At 44.5% G+C, this 24,731-nt stretch overlaps 1 protein-coding gene across 2 annotated transcripts in view; it reads left to right on the top strand.

Annotated features, from left to right (window-relative positions):
- Window positions 1–24,731, top strand: part of GATB (glutamyl-tRNA amidotransferase subunit B) — an 85,491-nt gene that overhangs the window by 34,303 nt on the left and 26,457 nt on the right. For both annotated transcript variants that reach the window (XM_007999996.3, XM_007999995.3), the window contains exons 3-9: window positions 3,424–3,537; window positions 5,864–6,062; window positions 6,807–6,929; window positions 14,774–14,887; window positions 17,627–17,711; window positions 18,408–18,452; window positions 20,786–20,975. In XM_007999996.3, coding sequence (XP_007998187.3) covers window positions 3,424–3,537; window positions 5,864–6,062; window positions 6,807–6,929; window positions 14,774–14,887; window positions 17,627–17,711; window positions 18,408–18,452; window positions 20,786–20,975 — 870 coding nt within the window. The remainder of the gene's footprint in view (window positions 1–3,423; window positions 3,538–5,863; window positions 6,063–6,806; window positions 6,930–14,773; window positions 14,888–17,626; window positions 17,712–18,407; window positions 18,453–20,785; window positions 20,976–24,731) is intronic.

Genomic DNA, 24,731 nt, shown 5'->3' with positions numbered 1-24,731 from the left:
CCTGGCCAAACTATGTCATCTCTGTGCTTGCCGTCACTGTAAGATGAGGATCATAATAGTATCTACCCTAGGAATGAGAGGATTCAATGGCATGTGTGTGTGATGTGCGGCACACCTCCTGACACAATAAATACTCGCTGCTGACCCTTCCTGAAGCCAAAAAGAAGCCTCTGAAGGCTCAGCTGAGAAAAGTGTGCTATGTGAGTACCAAAGATTGCTTGCCTTCTTTCCAAACAAGAGCTGCTCTGGCTAACCCTGAGATCCTTTGTAGTCATTTAATTACAAAGAAATTCTAGAACATACTTTCTTCAAGCCAAGTTAGTCTTTTTAGTTTTTAAGTTACATCTTGATCGTATCACACACAATCAGTTGTCACTTCAGGGCACTTCCAGAAACAAGTTTGCAGGCCAGCATGTGACAAACGATACCTTAGAGGAGACTGGGGCATCACTGCCTCTCTGAAACCTTCCATTGATACTCATCCCCTCCCTCCTCCTCTGAGTTCAACACACATTAATCAAGCACCACAATTTTTCAGGTTCTATATTAGGCTCCAGGGATATAAGGGTGGACAGACAATTCCCATCCTCACAAAATTTGCAATTGTGTGGAAATATATGTGAACAAATTCAATCCACTGTGATAGAGGCCCCAATGGAAGTGTGTAGAAGGTCAGAAGAGGTACACAGAAAAGACGACAAGGAAGGCTTCACAGAGGTGGTGACATCTCACTAGGATTTTGAAGGGAATAAGAATGGGGAGAATCAGAAGATCCGCACGGTTTGCACAGGAGAACTACACCAGAGGTGTTGTGGGGAGACATGGTAGTAGATGAAATTGAAGATGTAGGCAGGAGCTTGATCATTAAGAGCTTGGCCTTTGTTGTGGGAACATCAGGGGCCACTGAGGGACTTCAGGTAACAGAATGCCACAGATTCACAATTTCAGCAGGATCACCCTAGTATGAAAGACAAACTTGAAAAGGGTTTGCAGACGCTGGCAGGTTCATGTCACCACTGCGGATTCATTGAGGGCAGAGACAGAGTCCTATTCATCTCTGTATCCCTAAAGTTTAGTGCTTTATAGACATTTAAGAATTTTTTTTGGAGAAGACAGCCCAAGTTGAATTTTCCCATTCTGTATCCTATCCTCAGAACATGCTGACCTGGACCTCCATCTGTCACAAGCAGCTTGACAAAGATCCTAGGAAATTCCTTTTTTTCTTGGCATTCTTTTAACTAGCACTCTCTGTTTACTAGGCCCTCGGTGCAGCTGTAGTGTGTGATGATTGATGCTTATAATTCTGACCTCGAAGTACTTCATGGCTTCTAAATCATCAAAAAAAGATTAAAGCATATTCTCAGTATCACTGTAGTGTTTGTGTGTTTTACTGCCTTCTTCTCTGGAAAGTGGTGGTTTATGAAGTGCCCGTGTACTTGTGTGCACACGGACACAGTGAGAGTCTGTGATGGTCCTCAGCTCTTCACCCACGGGGAGGCTATGGTGCATGCTCGAAAATAAACAAAATAATCTGAGTTCTCTTCCTGCCTAGAAGGAGGAAGCGCTTGGTCCGAGGGGCAAAGTGGCTTCAAATGAGAGCGAAAGCAGTGGTTAGGAAAGCAGAGGGAATGATGAGGCAGAACTGGTACAGACCAGGAGTCAGGCAGTTTATGAGCCAGCTGTGGCTGGCTGCATTCTGGCCCCAGGAAGAGCAAAGCCCAGGGTCGGGACTCCAGTTTCACGTTCTGTGTGCCTGGACCCGAATCATCAGGCTTTTATTTGGCAAGATTTTCCACCCAGCTATATTTGTATCTTAGTAACAACCGCTCAGTAAAATGCCAAACATTAGGCAAGTGAAAACATCAATAATTAGAGCCTCCTGTTCCCCACACATCTTTTCTTGAAAACCTTTGTTGCTGCAGGGCTGACATTATTAGGCATAGAATGAAGAACTCCAAATAGAAACTGTGAAATGGCTCCATCTTATAACCTGAGTCCTAAAAAATAAGGGTGTGATGTTGTCACTAGGAGGGAGATTTGTTTGGGTTTTCTTTTTTTTTTTTTGAGATGGAGTCTTGCTCTGTCACCCAGGCTGGAGTGCAGTGGCCGGATCTCAGCTCACTGCAATCTCCACCTTCTGGGTTCAAGTGATTCTCCTGCCTCAGCCTCCCAAGTAACTGGGACTATAGGCGCTTTACCACTTGCCAGTTCTGTGAATTTGGGCAAATGTTTTAGACTCTTTGTGTCTTAGTTTTGTTTTTTTAATCTGAAATATTAGAATAATACAGATTCCTTATTTTACAGGGTTGCTGTGAGGCTGAAATAAAATGGTGGATGTGGACATGCTCCACTAGAAAGCCCTATCTGTGTCAATAATAGCATATTAAATATACTAAAGAACATCATAAATATCCTCATAAAAATAGAAATGTATTTCATCTGCAAACATGACGTCCTCCAAAATTTTCCCAAAGTAGAGTAGGGAAATAAAGTATTTATTGAATCTCTACCTTAGGGGAGGTGTTCCAGCTATCACTTTATCCGTTCTGCAAAGTAGATCTTAAATCCCAATTTTAGACACAAGGAAACTGAGGCTCCTAGTCACGGCAGAAGTGGGATTCGAACCTGACTCGAGAACTTAATGCTCTTTCTCCTTGGCTACATTATCTCTCGTTGTCTGTGTAGTTCCAGACCCCCAGTGTTCTTAAAGGCTGCTCACATTCTTTGGTGCTGGGAAGTGTGCCAGCCATTTCCTGGTCATTCACTCCTGTAAGTGGGGCAGGGTGGGACCCAGAGGGAACTGGGGCGCCGGGTGCCCCCAGAGAGACTAGCAGCATGGAGTCATCTGGTGTGTAGGACAGGCCCTCTGTTTGTGTTCTACTTTTAGGGAGTTGGCCTGGCACGGACAGAAAGCCAGGCAACAGCTATGCCACATTTCCTAGCCCTTGAGAAGATGGCTACGGCCCTGTCGTTTTCAGAAGTTCATTCTTTTTCTGTCAAAGTGAAGCCACCCTTCATCAGGACTCCTCTCAGGAATCAGTGCCTCTCCTGTATTCTGACCGGCCCGTTATTCTGTTTGTAGAAGGAGTGAGATTAGATTTATTCTATGTAGTAACTGCTCCGCTAAGCTTTTCTGGGACTCTTCCTGTAGCTTTGCTGCCGGGCACTGGGGGAAAGGGTTCCTGATGTGGCAGTTCATTAAGTGTCTAGTGGGGCCCACTGCTGCATGCATTTTCTTCTTTATATCATTTCCCTGATTCCCAGGCAAGCAGTCGGCTTGTGAACTGGTGCTGCCCACCCAGAGAACCAGAGATAATGCCTGTTGAAGGGCCAAGTTGCATACTCAGCGAGGATGTCAGTGTGTGGGAGAAGCATTTGTTCAGCCTGCGGTTCTGAGAGGAACTGTGTGTTGTGTTCCCATAGGTTCTCAACAGGAGGTGTGTAGAAGCGGCGGTGATGACAGGCCTGGCTCTGAACTGCCACATAAACAAGAAGTCCTTGTTTGACAGGAAGCACTACTTCTATGCAGACCTCCCTGTAAGTACACTTTGTGATCCACCCCACTGCAGAGCTGGGCCAGCCCTGCTGTAGGGGGTCGGAGCAAGGGAAAGGGGCTGTGCCTCTCATGTTTTCAGCCAGCACTGTGTCCATCCCAGCGGGAAGTTCTGCCCAGCCCTGATGCAGGCAGGTGCCCCTGATGTTTACTAGATTGGATGCAATTGTGCTGATTGCTGACTTCTTGCTTACCTCATGCTTCTGGTGGCTCGCTCATAATTGCACAGGGAGTAGAAGCCAGTGTTCGCAGGCTCAGCCTGCCCGTGGTATTTGGTGCTAATTGCCTGTTAGTACAAAAGCTAAGCCTCTGGCTGATGCCACAGTAAATGCATACTGTAGCTCTGTCGGCAGAGCGAGGGCGTCTCGCTTTTAAGTTGAAGTTCCCAATAATAGGGCTGTCTCCTTTGGAGACATTTCTGTCATCTCACAAGGAGCAAGTAAGTGGACAATAGTAAGCGGAAACATGAACCAGAAACCTGGACCAAGAACAGTAATTGGCTGAGCAGTAAACTCCATACTGACCCGCTTTTTTCTGAAAATTAAAAAGTTTTTTTCTTTAAGCCACACCATGTGAGTGAGAGCCAATTTTTCATACCATCGAACTGGAACAAAACTGAAATGTTGAATGGGTTTCCCAAAATAATGTTTCATTTGGTCTGATTCAGAAAAACAACAGTGACAATATTGTTTTACCTCATTCTCCTTGAACTGAAGATTGGGGGGAGCTGTTTTTTAGTGGGTAAGGGCATGAGTAGAGTTAAATAAAAAATACAAGTAAGACTGCGTTCTCCAGGGCCTGCTGCTTTTCCCCTCTGGCCTCCAGCCTCTCAGCAAGTCTACTGTTTGGTAGGGCAGAAAGAATTAAACCACCTTTCTTTATCTTTTAAGAGTGACAGACAGTTTGGTTGAGGTGGGAGATTTAGTAATAATATGACTAAAATGAGATGTTTTGGTCATCTGTGGCTTTCTGGTCTTTCTGGCCCAGATCGTTCAAATAATCTAGAGTTTCATGGGACATACTCATATAATAAAGCATTTGTTGTTTATCTGAAATTCAGAATTAACTGGGTATCTTATATTTTATCCAACAACCTACCCAGAGCTTAGTTTTACAAATTGAGACTTCTCGCCTCAGCATAGAAAACGGGTTAGCCTTTTGCAGGATTCTCCAAGTGTGGTCCCCAGGGCACTAACGTCAGTATCTCCTGGGAACCGGTAAGAAATAGAAATCTTCAGGCCCCACCCTCGACCTACTGAATTGGAAACCTTTGCGGTCGGGCCAAGCAGTCTGTCTTTTGACAAGCACAGTAGTACTTCTGATGCAGTTAAAGTTCTTAAACTTCTGGCTGGCCAAGTGGTGAAAGACACGGATTTTGTAGCCGACCACCTGAATTCAGACGTTGACACTGATGCTCACTAGCTCTGTATGTGACTGTGGGCAAGGTCCTGATCCCTCCGTGCCTTGTTCCTCCTTCCAAGGGTGGTTGTGGAATTAACTGAGTGGAACACAGTGAGAGCAGCGCCTGGGACCTAGAAAATGCCACAGATGCCTTTGCTCTTATTCTCTGTTCTTCTCCAGTTCTCCTCATTGACCTGCTATCTCTTTAGTGCGTGTTGGTGCCTCTGTGCATTTGAAAGTAATTCTTCCTTTCCACTTAGAAGCAGGTGAGGGATCCTTGCAGGATCCATCAGTGCTTTAGTAGCATGTGCCTTCCGTTAACGGAGGGGAAGTGGCACAGCATTTTCTGGCTGGAGGAGCTAGGGAAGTTGGGTCAGGGAGGGCAGCTGCCATGATTGATTCCTTTAAAAAGCAGAAACAAAACAAGCTTAAACACACACTAGCAACTGCTGTTGGCCGTGTGGAGAGTAGATGGCAAAATGCTTAGCCAGCATTCCGAATAAGGAGGGTTTGCCAGGAGCCTGGTAATGAGATGCAGAGTTTAGGCTAATGAGCTGGATGAAAACAATAAATTCTTTTCTTAGGGGTCCCTGACAATGATACTATTGTTATCCCCCAGTACAGCACTTTAGTGAGGGCGATGGGCTGAATTCGTGTTGTTTATTGTGTTGTTATTGGGAGTGGAGGATTTGGGGAGGGTGAAGGGGTAATGGCAGGGGCAGAAGAGACCAGGTTCAATGATGGCTGCAATGCAGCGACTAATTTTTTTCTCCTTTTCCTTTTTTTTCTTGTTACTGTTTTTGCTTTAAGTAGGCCTGTCTTTGTGTGACATTGTAAAAGGGATAGTAAACTGAATCCCAGCTTTTATGTGTGGACCAGTGACTGTGTGTACCCTATGTTTGTGTGCAGGCAGGCTACCAAATTACCCAGCAGAGGCTCCCAATTGCTGTGAATGGGAGCTTGACATACGGCATCTGTGCAGGGAAGAAGCAGAGTCAGGTGATCCCCAAGACGGTGAGGATCAAGCAGATCCAGTTGGAGCAAGACAGTGGCAAAAGCCTCCACGACGACCTGAGGTCGCAGACGCTCATTGATTTGAACAGGGCAGGTAGACTTGGAGTGTTTTCATTACTTCTCCTTCCTACTTCAGTTCTTGGATTGCAGACCCCTCTTTTCATCGTTAGAGTTTTCTTAAACAAATTAAGAAAGCAGTCACAGGAACCTAACAGATGGAGACCAGAATATCAGCATTGGGATTGGCGTAGCTGACTAGCGAACATGGCTTGAACTGTAATTATTAGGCTTGCTAGTAACTCACCCTAAAGTTAGACAGACTTATCCACCTAGTCACAGACCCAGCAGCTGGATATTTTAAGCAGTCATTAAAAGAAGTGAAACAGTTAAAATCAAAAAGTGGGGCCTAGGGGCCTATACCTGTACTGCTAGCGACTCAGGAGGCTGAGGTGGGAGGATCACTTGACACAGAGTTTGAGATCAGGCTGGGCAACATAGCGAGACCTACTCGCCAAAAAATTAACAGCCAGGTGTGGTGCCATACACCTGTAGCCCCAGCTATTCAGGAGGTGAAGGTGGGAGGATCACTTGAGCCCAGAAGTTCAGGGCTGCAGTGAGCTATGATCATGCCACTGCACTCCAGCCTGGACGACAGAGCGAGGCTCTGTCTCAAAAAAAGAAAAAAAAAAAATGGTGGAAGGGAAGAGAAATGATTGAGAGGCTAGAACCACTCTGAAAATCCATCAGTAAGGCGGGGTTTTCCTGAAACTGAAGCCTAATTTTTCTGTTGGTGAAATTGGAGAACTGCAGTGAGGCTGACTCTGCCCCTCTTTGGTAGGCGTGGGCCTTCTGGAGGTGGTCCTGGAGCCCGACTTGTCCTGTGGAGAAGAGGCAGCAACAGCTGTCAGGGAGCTGCAGCTGATCCTTCAAGCCCTGGGGACCAGCCAGGCGAACATGGCAGGTAGAAGCCGCAGAAGCAGCCTTCTTGTTTCCCTCTCCCTTCCTGCCTCCTAGAACCTCTCTGACTTTAGTTTTATTTTCTGTCAGTTATATTGAGGTTGTTTGCAGCCATTTTTTTCCCTTTTGCATCCCTGTTTTTTAGAATTTTCCTTGGATTCTTTGATGAGCCCGTAACCAAATATAAATACACGACCAACAACATTGCAGACACACCAAACCCTTAATGAAATAATGGTTTTGAACAGTTCAGTCTTTCTCAGGAAGAAGACACTGTGTTTATCAAGAACAGTTCTTAGTTAGTGAGTTCCATATAGATAGCACTTTGTCATTAGTTGCCTCTTTTCCTTTGAGTCTGTTTCTTTTCTTTCGTAGATTTTTCATCCATATACAGCAGAAGCCAAATTATGTTGACTGTAAGCCAAGATTATGAAAACTTTACCCTAAGATAAAATCGTAATTAAATTCAGTGGAAACACAGTAGGAAACTAAAACAAATAAAAGAAACACTTGCACCCTTGGGACCAGACTACACATTTAAAGCATTTGCAAATTGCATATAAAGATCATAGGTTTTGGTCACACTCGATTTCCTCATGACTCTAGATGTCCTTTGCCCTGGCCTGGTACTGCTTTGCTCTCCCATAAGTCCCTAAAGGGTAGCCTCTGCCATCGTTTTCTCCTGTACTCTGTTCCTAGGGACTTTTTGAAAACTTCTGCCACCCTCAGAGCACGCCCTGATGGAGAGGAGACAAAATATAGGTTCTGAATCTACAATTGCATTTTTCCATAGCACGGTACAATGGTCACAGCAGGTGCCCAGGAAATGCCGTTGATGATGATGTTCATCTCCGTGCTGTCTGATAATACTATTTACCAAGCTTAGCATGTCACATAATGTATTTGCACATTACAGGGGAACTTCTGGATTTGTAATGCCACATTTGTCATATAGAATGTGTAACAAGGAACAAATTACAACATCAGAGCCCTGGTACATGTTGAATCTGAGGAGAGAACTTGCTTATTTGCTATTTTCTGTAAGCTGAAGACTGGAAAAACAGCCACATGAGTTTGAGTGGCATAAAGGTTAGCTGCCTACAAGTTTCTTTACAGAGACAACGGTCTCTTTTAGAGTAAGAGAATTCTCAATTTTAGATTTATTGCTCATGCCACTTTTTTTTTTCAATCCACAGAACACAAATGAAATATGGGCAAGTTGGATGGTTATCCATTTATGCTCCAAGTGTTGATTGCTTTAAGGAAGTTTTTATTATCCCATTCTTCTTCAAAGTTACTGTGATTCCTACCAACCCTATGGGATCATAAATAGGCCACCTGTTAGCTGAGACATAGTCCCATCTGGGTCCTTGCCAAGAGATAAACCATAGTGGCAAGAACTCATCAGTCAGTGACAGCTGAGAGTGTTCATGAAATCTCATTTGTTGTGACACTTTTCGTTTCTTTTAAATACAAATCCAACAGCTCTTAACACGGCAGCCGAGAGGCTTTGGTTGTTCTAAAGTTCTGTGGGAGCTGAGGTCTGCCTAGAGTCTGCAGGGAGCCAACTCCTTGGTGCTGTGAGCATTTTATCAGCCCCCTCTCCTTTGCTCATCCTTCCGTCCCTCCCCCTACCCCTTTAGGACCAGTGTGTTGGCCTTGGAGCCTGCAGCTCAGGAGCTGAGGGCCACCCTGAAGAAGTGACACTGAAGACTGGTGGACATCCAGGGTGCTGTGGAATGAAGCCTAATTGCTTCTGGGCTATGGTTCAGTGAGTTCCTGATAGTTTTGCTGATGAGCATAGAACAACTCAGCCCAGGTTCCAAGTCATTTTCTTCTCAGTGGACAGCCTTTTGCCCCTGTTGAGGAGATGCCCAAAGTATTAATAGTTTGTTAAGTTGAATGTGTACAGAAGTAGACGGGCTAAGTGTTTCAGCGATAATAATATCTACCAGTTGGGACATTTAGTATGTGCTCCTCAGTTCACTAGGCATTTTTAAATTAATTTATCATCTCATTTAAATTTTAATGATATTGCTGAGAAGTAGGTGCTAGTGTTTGCCTGTTGCAGGTGAGGAAACTGAGGCTTAGAGAGGTGGGGGTTATTTGCCCAAGGCTCAGAAGAAGTAACGGAGCTGGGACTTGAGCCCAGGTGTGTCTGGGTCCAAGAGCCCTTTCTCTAAGCACAGCATCATACCACTTCCCTAGTGGCAGCCATGGCAGTGTCGTGACAACATCACAGATGCTGACTTAAGAGAGGCAGGATAGCAAGGCAGGGTGCCAAGGGCTGCCAGGTCCCGGATCTGGCTTGGAATCCCATCCTACAACTTCTAGCTATAAGTGCCCAGGCTTTGATTTCTCCGAGCTTCACTTTCCACACTTAAAAAACATGGCCCCAAATAATTTTGTACAGAAAGAGAAAAGAAGAAACCAAAGAGGAAAAGAAGTCGTCAAGGCCATCTGATAGAGCTGCGGCAGCTGGCTGAGAGGAATTACTTTGTGGTAGAAAACATAGAATTCCAGTTTGGATAGGTTAAGTTTGAAAGGCCTCGGGAATAGCTCAGTGGCTTTGTCACCAAAACCGACAGTCCCCAACCATTTTAGCTCCCGGGACTGGTTTCGTGGAAGACAATTTTTCCGTGGACTTGGGGGGCCGAAGGTAGGGTGGTTTCAGGATGATTCAAGTGCATTGCATTGATTGTGCACTTTATTTCTATTATTACATTGTAATATATAATGAAATAATTATACAACTCACCATAATGCAGAATCACTGGGAGCGCTGAGCTGGTTTACCTGCACCCAGATGGTCCCTTATCTGGGAGTAATAGGAGACAGTGACAGATTATTAGATGTTAGGTTCTCATGAGGAGCAAAAGCCTAGATCCCTCTCCTGCACAGTTCACAATGGGGGTCGTGCCCTTGTGAGAATGTAATGCCGCAGCTGATCTGACAGGAGGCGGAGCTCAGATGATAATGCGAGGGATAAGGAGCAGCTGTCAATACAGATGAAGCTTGGCTGTTTGCTCACCACTCACCTTCTGACCTCCTGCTGTGCCTCCTGGTTCCTAACAGGCCACAGACCAGGACCTGTGCATGGCCCCCGGATTGGGGACTTCTGACTAAAGCTGTATTACAATGACTGTACTAATGTCAAGAAATGTACTAATGAATGTACTAATGTCTAGAAAACTTAGGACAGGGCCTCGAAAATAGCCTGTGCTGGGTACATGTTCAGTGCTCTTATTAACAGTAACAAGTAGTAATACTTTTATGGAATTACCACTCGTCTAGATGAATGAACTTTGTGAAATATGTTCAATAAAATTTGGTCACTTTTTTTTTGGTCAAACCTTGTTATTTTCAACGATCAGAAAGAGATAGCTTAACAGACCTTCCCCACCACATCTTTGGGCCCCTGCTGTTTGCAGAAACAGTTTTCTCTCTTGATGTTATATTTCTGTTGTGTGAATGTGTCTTAGAGAAAACTACGAAACTGCACTTTATCACTGTGCTCAGTGGTATAGTTTTTTTAGTTTTACTGTTATAAATCTCAACTTCTAGAAGGTAGAAATTGAGCCTGATGCCATTCTCATGATGTGTGAATGAAGGCTCTCCCTCAGTGGTGCAGAATGCATTGAAGCAAACCTAACTAGTAAAGCTTTTGTGCACTTGAGGCAATTTAACTTAATTTGTTTAAAAGGTATTTTGTCTTCACTAGATAGCACGTCTTTTGTTAATGTTTGATACTGCATTTGAATCCAGGCTAGCGAACTCTCTTTCAACACTGCAGGATACTAAATGATTCCTCTCAGGTATTTATGGAGTGTAGTCTTCTCTGGGAGAGAATGAAACTCATGCTTTTATTCCTCTTCCAAATTAGAATTCTAAATTGTGAAAGATGCTTTCATTTTTAAAAGCAGACGAGGTCCAATTCATGGTTCCCTGAGTTCAAAAAAAGTTGTCTCCCAAGTATTGCAGTTTGGTTCGATGGAGCTCAGCACACTTTGGAAGTTTTCCTTTGAGCCTAATGGGCCTTTCAGAGGATTCCAACTGCAGATTAGTCCTATTCAGATGGAACTGTGGAACTTACCGGGAACCTACTGTGAGACAGAAACCAGTCTGCTTACTCATTGCTCAGGAAAATGCCAGCGTTCTGGCATGCGTCGCTCAATAAGATTTCATTTATTCAACAGTCACCAAGTGCCAGACCCAACTCTAGGTTCCGCAGAAGGCATTGTTCCTGCCACATGGATCTTACGTTCAGGAGGGTGACAAATACATTAACAAATAAAACAAAATAATTACAGCAACAAATGCTTCAAGGAAATAAATGGGGTGCCATACTACAGAGTCACATTGGAAGGTGACAGTGTCGTTTTTTAAAGGCCCCTCAGAGGAGGTGGCATTTATTTAAAACCTGAAGAATGATTCAAGGCTCAGGCAGCATAGAGCCAGGAGACAAGCGTTCCAGAAAGCAGCTGAGGCCAGGGCCCTGGTGAGATGCTGGGGATGGGCCCTGAGGTGAGCAAGGTAGCACAAGGCCACTGTGCCAGAAGCAGAAGGAGCAGTTGCATCAGGTGACACTGTAAAGGCGGGCAAGGGGTAGATCAGAGATAATGGCAGGAAGTTTAGCTCTCAACCCAGGTGCAGTGGTAATCACTGAAAGGCTTTTAAGCAAGGGAAAGATATAGTCTGATGAATGTTTTAGAAAACCACTCTGGCTGCTCTGTGGGAAGTGGATTTCAGATGGGTAAGAGTAGAAGCCAGGAGACCAGTTAAGAAGCTTTTGCAATAGTTCAGATGGAAGACGATGCTGTTTTGAACAGCACTGGTGGCAGTGAAGATGAAGATGGAGAGACGGGGAGACATACAAGATGGTTTTTAGAAATAGACTGTGTGGAAGGTAAGAGACAGGGAGAAAGCACAAATGACTTTAGGGAAGTTGGAGGAGCTAGGTGGTGGTGCTGTTTACTGAAATTGGAAGATGAGATCGAGAATGTCTTTGCGCAGGGGCAAATCAGGATTTCCTTTTGGAAACTGAGCTGCCTGTGAGACCGCCAAGTGGAGGTGTCAAATAGATACCAGAGCTGTAAGTGTGGAGCTCAGAGAGGTCTGGGCTGGAGAGACAAATGTAGGCATCCTCAGCACGAGGTGGTATTTAAAACTGTATCCGCCCACCCAGAGAGTCTAGATAAGGAAGGGGGTCCTGGGTTTGGATGGGAAGGAAGGCACCAGCAAATGAAATGGAAACAAAGCATCCAGAGGAGGAAAACTGGGAGCAAAAGGCGACAGAAGCTGAGCTAGGAAGATACTTCACGAAGGAAGGATCGGTTCGTGTCCCATGCTGCTGAGGTGTCCAGTAGGTGAAGACAAGCGTATACTGTGTCCACTGTACAGCCAGGAGACTGTTGGTGACTCTGACAAGGGCATTTTTAGAGAGATGGGGAGAGAAGCCAGGCTGACGTGGGTTTAGGAATAAATGGGAAGTGAAATAGTGGAGACAGTATATGCAACAAACAAACAAAACTTGTTTAAGAGGCTTTGCTGAAAAGGAAACCAGAGAAACATAGCTAAGTGACTGATAGAGTGAGGACTGGGTTCAAGGGAATAGGTTTTGGGGTTCTTGTTTGTTCATTTAATGAGAAATACTGTTGCATATGTATATGTCAGATGGAATGCTGAGAAAGAGTAATAATGACTGGTATGGGAGAGAAGGGATAACAGAGTGACGCCCTTGAGAAGGCAAGTGGGGGTTAAAATCCGGCCCAGGCCTCAGGGGCCTTCCACTCTGGTCTTAAAGATGGAGGCCAGTGCACAGTAGACTATGGTCACATACTGAATTGTGTAGTATAGATCATGAGTATTCTGATAGTTAGGGGACCCACCAGTGCAGGCCAGCTTGCTGAGGAGGGCTTCTAGGAGGAGGCGGTAACACTCCAGTGAAGCCTTGAGGGATCAGGAGAGGGACAGTAGCTCTGATAAAGAGAGCATGCTGGTGGAGCAGACAGGGATGTGTATGCAGAGGGCTGCCCTGATTGGTGGAGATCTTTCTCCCAGAATGAGCAGTGGGAACATACGGGTTGTGTCGACTGAAATCAGAGGAGAGCGTGGAACACCAAGCAGAGGAGCCCAGGTGATCCGGTAGGAGCTGTCTGTGCTATTGAGTAAACAGCAGGAATGATGAACCCAGACTGTAGCAGTATGAAAGTCACAGCCACATTGCCAGCCCCTGGACAAGGAGGGAACTGTGTTAAGAGTCAGGATGTGATCTTATAACCTAAGCCTGAAGCTTGGAGACCTCAGGCGAGGGACCTTGGGCAAGGGTGGTAGCGACGGAAATGGAAAGGCCGTGACAGACATGAGGGATATTTGGCAGCTTCCAAACTGGTAGGGGCTAGTTGCCAGTTTGGATATAAGGGGCAAATAAAACAGAAAAGTAGAAGATGACCTCAGGGTTCCTAGACCGAGAGTCTCAGGATGTCAGGAGTAGTTGGGACTGCCTGAGATGCAGATACACACAACTTGTCAAAAAAGGGATTAAAAATAAGGGGCTACAGAATTCTTGTAAAAATGTTGAGAAGTCAGTGCTGGAGAGAGAGTAATGTCTGAGCTAAGAGGCGTCTTTTCCCTGTCAGCATGGGTGGCAACTGGGCGAACCCTTCCCTTTCTCTGAGAATGAGTGGCGAGGTGTCAGCCACCGGCTGCCGGTGACCTCCAGCTTGGTATAGGCTGCACCGCCCAGCACTGGGAGAATGACAGAGAACCAGTTCCTTTTCATGACATGGAATTCATTTTGACTACTTTATTATTTTAATATGCTTTTGCTTTGGAATCTTGGGAAATGAATTTATTCAGCCCATCAAGACACTCAGGTTTGGCAGATTACTTTTTAATTTAAAAACTTAACTAGGAAAATAAAATCCAGCATTTTGTCTTCTCACTCTGTTCTCTTTTAAATGTTGTAAATGAAACGGGGAATAGAGAATCTGAGCTTTACTTTGTAGGGTGCCAAATGTGATTCTTTCTTACCTACATCTATTTGTCTTGAAATTTTTTCTCTCTCTCTCTGTCTTCCTCAAGAGCCTTTTAGTCCTCCCCACACACTGCCTGTTTCTTTAGGGCTTGTTGCTCCTAATCTGAGGGGCCTCCAGGGTCAAAGAAGGTCCTCCCAGCATGGGGTCAGCACCTCTCTGAGTCCCACCACAGACTCCCGACTTCGTAACAGCGCTGCCTTTCTGCTGTGGCAAATCGTCAGGAAGGATTCGGAGTCATGTTTGTGGAAGGAGGAGATTATTACAGTACCTGGAGGAAGGAGGAGGGGGAAAAGCCCAGGTTTCAGTTCTTGCCGTTGAGCCGCAAATTCTCAAGGACTCTCCTCTACATCTCCTGGAATCACTGTTAGAAATCCACATTCCATTGGAGAGCAGTGTAGGGTTATCAGATATATGAGGCCTTTCCTCCAACTCAGCTCTGACAGTTTGAAAAAAACTTCGGTATAAAACTGCAGAGTCAATCTCCATTTTAATAGTTTTGTTTTTCTTATTTAGCACAAAAACATTAGATCTCTCCAGCTGGCGTGTCTAAAACTTCTCTTTGGTATGTGCGTACACACACATCTGTATGTGCTCACATGTACAGGCGCACACCGTAGATGCCTCAGGACTGTAACCCCTCTCGAGGGGCCAGAAGTACCAGCCATGTACTTCAGAGCCTAACTCTGAAGTTAGGCTGCTGTAACTAAACAGCAGGTAGAGTTAGATGCTGCTTCCTTTGACACTTCCTGCCTTTAAAAGACCATGTCACCTCCAAGAATTTCTAAGGAGTTGTTTTTTTCTCTCCTTCCAGAGGGCCAGTTGAGAGTGGATGCCAATATATCCGTGCATCACCCTGGGGAGCCTTTGGGCGTTCGAACGGAAGTGAAGAATCTCAACAGCATCAGGTTCCTGGCCAAAGCCATAGGTGAATGCCAGCTGCTGCTCCTAGCGTCCTTCTTCCTATTGTTTCTCTCCTGCTGGGTAACAAACAACCCAGAAACTTAGGGGCTTATGCAATAACTACTTTCGTTTTCACTGGTCCATTCTGCTGGTCCTGTGTCAGCTCACTCATGTGGCTGTGGGAAACCAGGAGGCCAGCTGAAGCAGAGGGTCCATGGTAGTCTGTCTCACACCCTGGGGCCTTGATGCCGATATCTGCTGGGCTTATCCATCCATGTGATCTTTCTTCATGCACTTGCCTGACCTTGGCTTTCTTATGAGGCAGTGGGAGCATTTCAGGAGGATGAAGGCAGAAGTGAGTCCTAAGCTGTAGAACTCACACAGTGTCACTTCCAGTGTATTCTGTTCAAAGTAGATTGAAGCCAGGCACAGTGGCTCATGCCTATAATCCCAGCACTTTGGGAAGCCAAGGTGGGTGGATTGCTTGAGGCCAGGAGTTCAAGACCACCTGGGCAACATAGCAAAACCCCATCTCTACAAAAAGTTAAAAATTTAGCCAGGCATGGTGGTGTGCGCTTGTAGTCCCAGCTACTCAGGAGGCTGAGGAGAGAGGATCACTTGAGTCCAGGAGTTTGAGGTCATAGTGAGCTGTGATCACGCCACAGCACCCTAGCCTGGGCGACAGAGCAAGACTCTGTCTCTGAGGAAAAAAAAAGAAAATTACATTGAATTCAAAGCAGACTTGAGGGGAAATTAGACTCTACCTGTTTATCAGAGGATCCACAAAAGATCATGGCTATGTTTTATCGTTTTCTACCTTCTTTCTGACCAGCCTGAGATTTATAAGGGCATGGTTGTTCATTTTAGATTGACCATGGCTTGACCTAAGTGGTCATTGTTTTCCAGCTTTTTATATTCTTTTTAACTGCTAGGTTATGTGCCCATGCAGTCAAAGAGTAGTCTTTCTGGAGCACACACTGTGGGTATTTCATTGATGATAAATGTATAATAATTAAAATAGTTTAGCAAGATAAATATCTGGGCAATCCCATAGATATAGGTAACTGTGAATTCAAGGGGAGGACCTCAGAGTACTAAAGAGATTTTTTAAAACCAAAGCTATCTAGAGAGGAAGAGGGAGGGATGGAGTTTGAAGTGCACCGCTTCAAGAGTGCACAGAGACCAAGACAACTGAGTTTGTTGCCAAAGTTTTGCTGTAGCTAAAATGTTTAATAGAGCCCTGGTCTTGTCAAGAAAATATTAGAAATAGTACAGAAAAGACGATTCTAGTCTTGTGTTAAACCTTATTGTCCTGAACCTGAAGTGAATCAACCAGCCTCAATGAAGACAGTCTTCAGGAAAAAGGCATTAAAGTGGTCAAAGGGATAGCTTATGGGAGCAGAGAGGGAAGGGATAGGCTCCCATATGAAGGCAGACTAAAGATGGTGAACTGTTCTGCCTCCAGAAAGGGACATAACCCATGTTCCCAAAGCCGGGAAAGGTTTGAGTCAGGGAAAACCCTTATAAGCCAAGTTGGTGGGAAGCCTGGAAGAAATGGAGGAAATGCAGGTAGTAGTGGGCTGGGACCCGTTATTTTAAGAGTTGGTGATAGTAACCTAAAAAAAGCAGCCAGATTTTAGGTAGAGTCATCCACAAGTTATGAAGGAGACCCTGGCATCTTTTTGGCTGTCCCTAGCCTTCTCCTGTCCTATGAAGAACTCTTTGGAGGACCAGTCTGAGGGAGAATTCTCGCTGTGGTCTGACTCAGAGTGAAAGAGCCAAAGCTTTACTACTATGGGTTCAATTCTCCAAGTCTGTGATTCTTTCCACCACCTTTTTCTCCCGGTGTCAGGCCATTTAGCCATCATTTCCTGTCAACCAAAGAGATCACTGGAGTTGGGGAGAGATAGGCAGCAAAAACTGACATGTGTTGGTGTTGCTGCCTCTTAGCAGCTCGGATAAAGGGTTTAGGTTTGGGCAAGGGAAGGTAGTACATGGTGGGAAGGAGAGTTAAGGTGGAGGCTCAAGATATTTTCATAAAGAAGCTGAGCAGGCTGGACTCAGTGCCTCATGCCTGGCCTGTAATCCCAGCACTTCAGGAGGCCAAGGCAGGAGGATTGCTTGAGGCCAAGAGATTGAGACTAACCTGGAAAACATAGTGAGACCCCCATCTCTCAAAAAAAAAAAAAAAAAAAAAAAAACAGCAGCAGCTTAGCAATTGTGATTGTATTTTGATTCCCACAGCCTCTCTCATTTGATGGTGAGGCATGGATCCATGGATCTTAATCATTCGGGGCCGTGGGTCCCTCTGAAAAGAATGCAAATGTTGGACCCTCTCTCCAAAACCCGCACATATGCACACAACCCACACTTTGTGTATAATTTTGGGGGTACCAGAGCCTTTGAAGCCCATCCTAGGCTCCCAGGGTAAGAACCCTTGGTAGGCAGCAATCTCAGACCTAGATATTGGGCCCAGCCCCACTTCTGCCAAGTCACGTCATCTGCATGGGGTTGCGTAATGATCTCTCTGAACCTGAATTGTCTCAACATGGAGGGAGCCTGCCTTCCTAAGACCCTTTCCAGCACCAATATTCTACGATGGCAGCGAGAAGGAAATACAGCGTGTAAGGGAAGGATAATTATAAACAATCTTCTTGATTTTTTTTTTTTTACTTGAAGATTGAGAAAGGTTGTTTCTAATTATTGCTTGACTAGATGAAAGGTATAATCAAACTATGATGCTAAATTAGTATGTTTTTCCTAGACTATGAAATTCAGAGGCAAATCAATGAACTTGAGAATGGAGGTGAAATTCTGAACGAAACGCGCTCATTTCATTACCAGCTGGGGTGAGTTCGCATTGCTGAGCGTCCTGACCACAGCCAGGCGGGGTGCGAGAGGGCTGGGCTCAGCCACTGGCCAGCCATGTGACCGTGAAGGAGGCACTTAGCTTCTCCACTCTTAGGTTTCCTCAAGTACAACTAGAAAAGTACTGTACCCTATAGGGATATAATACACCCTAGGGCTGCTAGGAGACTTGAAGTGACCCAGACTGTGCCCGAGAGCTTAGTTTTGGGCCCTTTCCTTCTCTGCTTCCAGCTTACCTGCCTTGTGGCAAGAATTTTTACTTCCCTTAATCTGTTAGACCTCTCCCAGCTGAAGCTAGAGGCGGAACAGAGTGAAGACCTGGTTGTAGAGATGCCTTATTTTTGTTTAGATAACTTGGGACTTAATTTTCTAACTCAGAATTTTGAGCATTGTATACTTTAAGCAGAATACTGAAAAAAGCTCAAGAGCCGAGTTTGAGCTGGCTGAAAGCTGGATACATTGAAGTCATTTCTTTAAAAGAAAAAAAAAAAATCATTCTGTACATTTTGCTTTCTTTATGATTTTTTTTTTTTTTTAAATGTATGCACTTAAGGTTTTCCCATGGAAGGCCACAGAGTTTGCTTTTGCCTGTGTCCCTTATTGGTAGGGGAGCCCTTCCCCGCATACAGGCTGGCCAGTGCTGCTTGCAGTGTTTAATGTTTTCTTATTTATTGCAGGTGCACCATGTCAATGAGAGACAAAGAAGGAAAACAGGACTACAGGTGGTTACTCCTCATGGCAAAATACTGCTATATATCGGGGGCTGGGGCGTATTTCAAGTTCATTTAAAGTTCAACATAATGATCCTGAACAATTTTGAGAAACCACTTTTTGTCATTGTTGTTACATGATGGGACATCTAGACTTCCTCTTCGATATGCATACCGAGAGAAGTACTAGTTTCTTGATTTGGTAGCCTCAGAGTGCCTTGTTTGACTGATTCAGCTTTTGGAAGAACTTGTTCATCCACTTTTGTGTCAAAGTTGTCATAGTTGAGCTAAGAGGATGGTAGTTGAGGTTGGGGTCTAGGCTCTTCTTATTCTTGTGTTCAGTAACTGATTCAGTACTATGCTGAATGAAGCTCCTTGAGAAGAAATGAGAAAAGAGATGTTGATAGCGTATGTTGATGGTGGTTCCCTTGAACCTCACATGATGCTATTTCATGATAAATTAAGTTGAACTACTTAATATGAGACCCACAAATAAAGCCGATACTAAGAACAGGCATAAGATAAATTGAAACTTTTATTTTTTTTCTCATTGAGTTTAGCAGGTTGAAGTTTTAAGCAACAAAGTTGTGAGATCAGCCACCTTTCCTTTGTGAAGGGCAGAAAGATGCAAGTGTAGCTGTTGTTATCAGTGTGAATCAAAATTAGCATGCTTATATGGGAAAGAAGAAACTCATAAACCCTTCCCGTGAACCTCACCCCCAGAACTCCCATTGTGTGTCTGCTAGAGTCAAAATTATTTTAATTAACCGTGAACTTCCCGGGTGAGTCTGTTCTCCCAGGAGCCCACTTTATTCCTGAGTGTTGCTCCCTGCCCTGTTGGTGTGCCTTCCCCTAAGTGTGGAGTCTGGCTTTCCATCCGCCCGTGGCTTCAGTGTGAGGCCTCAAATGACAATGAGCTGCAGGAACTTCCCGTGGGTTTCCTCTTGCCTTCAGAAGCCAGACTAACTCACAGAAGAGATCTGGCAGTGAGGCGATGGGTAGTGTGTGCTTCGAATCCATTCCCTCCGAACCACCACTTCTTCTGAATACCCTGCTTTTTTTACATAAGCCGTTTGACAAAAATGGGCAGAGAGAAACCATTAGTGCTGCACAAGAACAGAGGGAGGGACATCTTGTTTCATAAGATTACGTGTGATGGTGCAGCTTTCACATTTAAAAAAATTAATTCCTTTCATTTTTTAGAGCAGTTTTAGCTTTACAGTAAAATGGAATGGAAAGTCCAAAGTTCTCAGGTACTCTCCCTCCCCACTCTACCCCCAGAGTCTCCTGTTATGTGACACAGTAATGCAAGCTGCTCATTTGTTACAATAATGAAACCAATATTCACACTTCTGTATTGGCTAGAGTCCATGGTTTACACTAGGGTTCCCTGTTGCGTGGCACATTGTGTGGGGTTTGACATATGCACAATGACATGCATCCACCATCGTGTCGCACCGAGAAAGACGTTGCACTGCCTCGCTATGCCCTGTGCTCCACCTCTTCATCCCTCCCTCCCTCTCCTCCAGCTGTCATATTTTATTTAGGCAAAATATATTCATTTCTTCTATTTCTCAAGGATAAATTTTTTTCCTTTCATTTTTTTATTTATGTAAATGCTGCTAAAAATAGTAGAAATGTTGAAATGGGGGGAAGTCACCTTTCCTTCTGATAAGCAAATTGTTCTCATTCGGTCCTATTTTTTCCAGCCTGTGTCTTTATGAAGACATAGTCCTGCGTGCATATGGATGCTTCTGTCAACAGTGGATCATGTATGCTGCAGGAGTCCCATGAGATTATCACATGGCATTTTTACTGTCCCTTTCTTGTTCAGACATGCTTAGATACACCAGTGCCATTGTGTTACAGTTGCCTACAGGATTTGGGACACTCAGTAGCCTTGGAGCAGTAGGCTGTTCCACATGGCCTATGTGCAGTAGGCTGTACCATCCGGGTTCATGTGAGTGCACGACAAAATCACCTAACGACACATCTCTACGAACACATCGCCGTCATGAAGCAACACACAACTGTGGACACAATTCCTGATGAACTGTGGAATGAATTATGTATCCACAGTTACAAATCCCAGTGTGGCTTCAAGCCTGTGTTGTCCTTTCACTCATCTTATTTATAAGCATGGAGACGGGTGGGTTTGGAGGTTTTGACACTGATGCAAAGGCTTCTCTGGGAAACAGAATTGACATAATAGGACATTTGAAGGTATTTGCAAGTAACATGGCATCTAAACACAGAAACATTCATGTTACTGGGGTAGGTTTTGTTTTCTCATTAATCCAAGTACTCCAGATTCAGGTCCTGTCTCCTCTCCTCTGTCTACCCAGGTTCATGCCGGAACCCAACCTGCCTCCCCTGGTGCTCTACGACGCCACATCTCTGCCCGCAGATGCAGACCCACAGCAAGTGATCAATATTGACCAGATTCGGGAGACACTCCCGGAGCTCCCCAGTGTGACCCGAGAGAGGCTCGTCCAACAGTATGGGATGCTGCTGGAACACAGCTTCACTTTGCTGGTAGGTATTGATCGGATGCCAAGACGATCTCGGCTCAGCAGACGGGGCAGTGTCCTTCAGAGGCCTGCCACACACAGGCTGCCATGGGCTCTAAGTGGGGTGGGCATGTTTCTTAGGTTGTACCATAGATGCTACTGAGAAGAATAAGATGTAGTAACCTTTGCTCACTGCCCTGTATGGTAAATGCTCCTCATACAACCGGAAGATGAAACGCAATCTTGTGTTAGTCATTTCTTCTGTGTAGAAATGAATGCCTGCCCACAGCAGCCGTGGAGACTTCTTGAAGACTGTCCAAATGTTATGGATGAGCTTTTCCCATGTGTCTGAAGGACAAAAGAAAATCAGTATGTAGGGTTTCGGGATGTCTAGCGGTGTCGAGCCGTGGCAGGGCTGGCAGGAGGTTGCGTTCCCAAAAGCCAGCCAGTTGTGTTGCCAATTTCAGAAGAAAACATTTATTCCACACGAAATGCCGAAAACTCTGACTAAAAGTATCAGTCCTTTGAGGCTTGAGGCTGCGTCTGACGGGGCCGGTGGAGAACTTGACACTGTCGAGATCTGCTTAGGGATTTTCCATCCTTTTCAGAGCTGCCTGGGGCTTTGTGGTTTTCTTTGTCGTGGCAGCATTAAAGTGATGCAGCATCAGTGAGGGCAGCATTTTGTCACAGTTGTCGTCGTTTTGTCTGTTAGGAAGTGGGAAGTTTTGTTGCTGCATCTTCCAGGGAATCAGTATATGCCACACTCATCTTTTGAGGCAGCAGGATCTGTGGAAACTCTGGATTTTTGCTTTTTGGATGGCCAATCATAACTACATTGGGGTGCTGGAATATATGTATGTATGTCTATTTATACACTTCCAGTAACATCCTAGCATTTACAGTACAACGTAGGCAGTCAGATGCATGTTGAATGAGTGATTCTCTCTTCATCATCCATAAATCAGCTACTTGGAGAAGCAGAGTTGGTCACTGCCTCCTGTGGGCTGCTGTTTGATCTTCTTACATCTCTGGCAATTGTATCACTGTCTTTTAAGTGCTTATTAGTGTATGTTGTTCAGCATCTTGAAGGCAAGGACTGCTTCATCTTCTCTGCTACTCAGCACAGATGAGCACAACATCAGCAGTGCTTAATGCCACACTTTGACTACGACTCAGTCAGTCAGCATTCCGTACAGGGGACCTCTTAACCCAAAGCCTCTTACAATTCATGTATTTTTCCTAGGTTGATGTAACAAAACTATGTTTCAGTCTTATACATCTTCCCCACCATCTTGACCACTTGAGTTTCCAACCTACTTGAAATAAACACTGAATTCTAGCCCTATCTTTTATTACTATTTGTGAAATTACACAGGGGATGGGAGGAAGGTACCAAGGCTACTCAGCCTCGAAGATTTAAGTTACCTCCTTCCACTCAGCAGAAGCCCAAGCCTACCCTTTGAGGTAGTGTATGATGAACCAAGAAATGGCCAAGGTTTCTTTGCTCAAAATGTGATTTCATAGAGAAATCCACTATATATAACATTAATTTGTGTGTGTGTCTATTAGCTGTTTCCGTAAGAGAGTGAAAGAAGCTTTCAGAATCTCCTCTCAAGAATACAGCTGTTTCTGTTCAAGGCATTGTATGAGAATCTGTGCCCCCTTCAGAGGGCATTTCCGTAGGATTGTCACTCTCAGCCATTGATGAGGGGTGATGGGGACAGCGTCTGCCTCACCTCACTGAGCATAAGCTCCATGAGGGCAGGAACATTTTTGTGTTTGTGTTTGTGTCCTTGTCTTTATTCATGGGTCCTGCATGGTGCCCAAACCTAGTAGGCCTTAAATAGGTGTTTGCTAGGGGCTGGCAAATGAGTGCATCTATATTTTAATAGTTTAAAGGCCTGTATGGGGAAACCTACCTTCAGTTTTTAGTTCAGCACTTTTTTTTTTTTTTTTTTTTTTTTTTTTTGAGACAGGGTCTCAACTCTCACCCAGGCTGGAGTGCAGTGGCACGATCTCGGCTCACTGCATCTTCTGCCTCCCGGATTCAAGCCACCTCCCACCTCAGCCTCCCGAGTAGCTGGGATTCCAGGCATGCGCCACCACTCCTGGCTAATTTTTTGTATTTTTGGTAGAGATGGGGTTTTGCCATGTTGGCCAGGCTGGTTGAACTCCTGGCCTCAAGTGATCTGCCTGCCTCTGCCTCCCAAAGTGCTGGGATTACAGGTGTGAGCCACCACGCCCGGCCTAGTTCAGCACTTTTATTAGCATCTTCTGTGTAGCAGGTACTGAGACAGAAACAAAAGATTTTTTTTAAGATTTTTTTTTTTTATTTCCAAGAATTTATACGCGCGCTCGTGCGCGCGCGCGCGCGCACACACACACACACACACACTACAATAACCGCCCCCAGGACAGATTACACTAGGTAGATGAATAATGTAGGATCAGGGCCCACAACAGGTAGTGGTTAACTTGGTTGGAAAAAAAAAGGGTGAATTTTTTGGCCATTTTTGAAAGGACTTTTTTTGATACCTTAAAAACATCCTTATTTTTATGGCTTGCAGATAATGTGTTGGGTGATTAGTATTTCTCCTTTAAAGGGCTAGTACTTGAAATTTCCAAGATAAGTGAGATTAGAATGAGATAGGAATGGAAAGAGAATGATTCAGACAAATTGTTTTCCTGAAATTAGGCAGCCTGAGCCCTTTATGACTTTGTAATCATTGGAAGCTGCGTTCCTTATCACATACCCGAAAATGATATGTTCATGTTTTTTCCTGCCTTCATCAGAAACACAACAGATTGCTGAGAAGGGCAGATGCACATACCTAATGAACCATCTTTCAATGTAAAGAGCGCCCAGGAGTATTCATTAAATAAATAGCACTGGTGGAGGTGTGCTTTGCAGAGCTGCGACTCTGCTCTGTGTCTTCGGATTGCTTATTAAATTAAGCATCATGCACATGCCCACCCCCACGCACACCTCACCCACAAATGATGACGAACTTCAGAATTTAACTCCAGTCTTTAATTTACCTTGTCATTTTATCGTGCAGTGAGCACCAAATTATTGTTCATATTACAGAACTCTAATGTTATACTTTAGCGTCTACCACACACAATACCTGACACATAGTAGGTACTCCATGACTGGGTGGACAGATGGGTGAGTGAATGGGATGTTATCACAGCACACAAGAAAATCCTGGGAGGAGCAATGTTCCTGATAACAGCATCCCTGTTTCCAAAGGTCAGATATATAAACTATGCTTTGACGACCCAGAGAATCATGGGGTATCTTGCCCCACCTAAAACTTCAACCTCTTTAGCTAACCTTGCTTCTCTAGTTTATGTCAAGTTGCCTTGATTTCATATATATATATATATATATATATATGAAATCGATTTCTTTTATATATGTATAAAGTCAATTTCCTGTATGAGAAAATCAAGGCAACTTGATTTTGTGTGTGTGTACGTGTGTGTGTGTGTATATATATATATCAAGGCAACTTGACATAAGCTAGAGTAGCAAGGTTAGCTTTTCTATATATATAAATTTATATATATTATAAAATTATACACAAATATTTATGATTATAACATTTATTATATAAAGTTAGGGGCTACAAGCGCAATTTTGATACATAGATATATTGCATAGTGGAAAATCTGGACTTACAGTGTAACCATCACCCAAATCATATACATTATACCCAGTAAGTATTTGTCATCCCTTATTCCCTTCTCACCCTTCCAAGTCTTCAGTGTCTTATTC

Source organism: Chlorocebus sabaeus, chromosome 7 (genome assembly GCF_047675955.1).
Source record: "Chlorocebus sabaeus isolate Y175 chromosome 7, mChlSab1.0.hap1, whole genome shotgun sequence".
Classification (NCBI taxonomy): Eukaryota; Metazoa; Chordata; class Mammalia; order Primates; family Cercopithecidae; genus Chlorocebus; species Chlorocebus sabaeus.
This window is presented reverse-complemented; position numbering and strand designations above follow the sequence as displayed.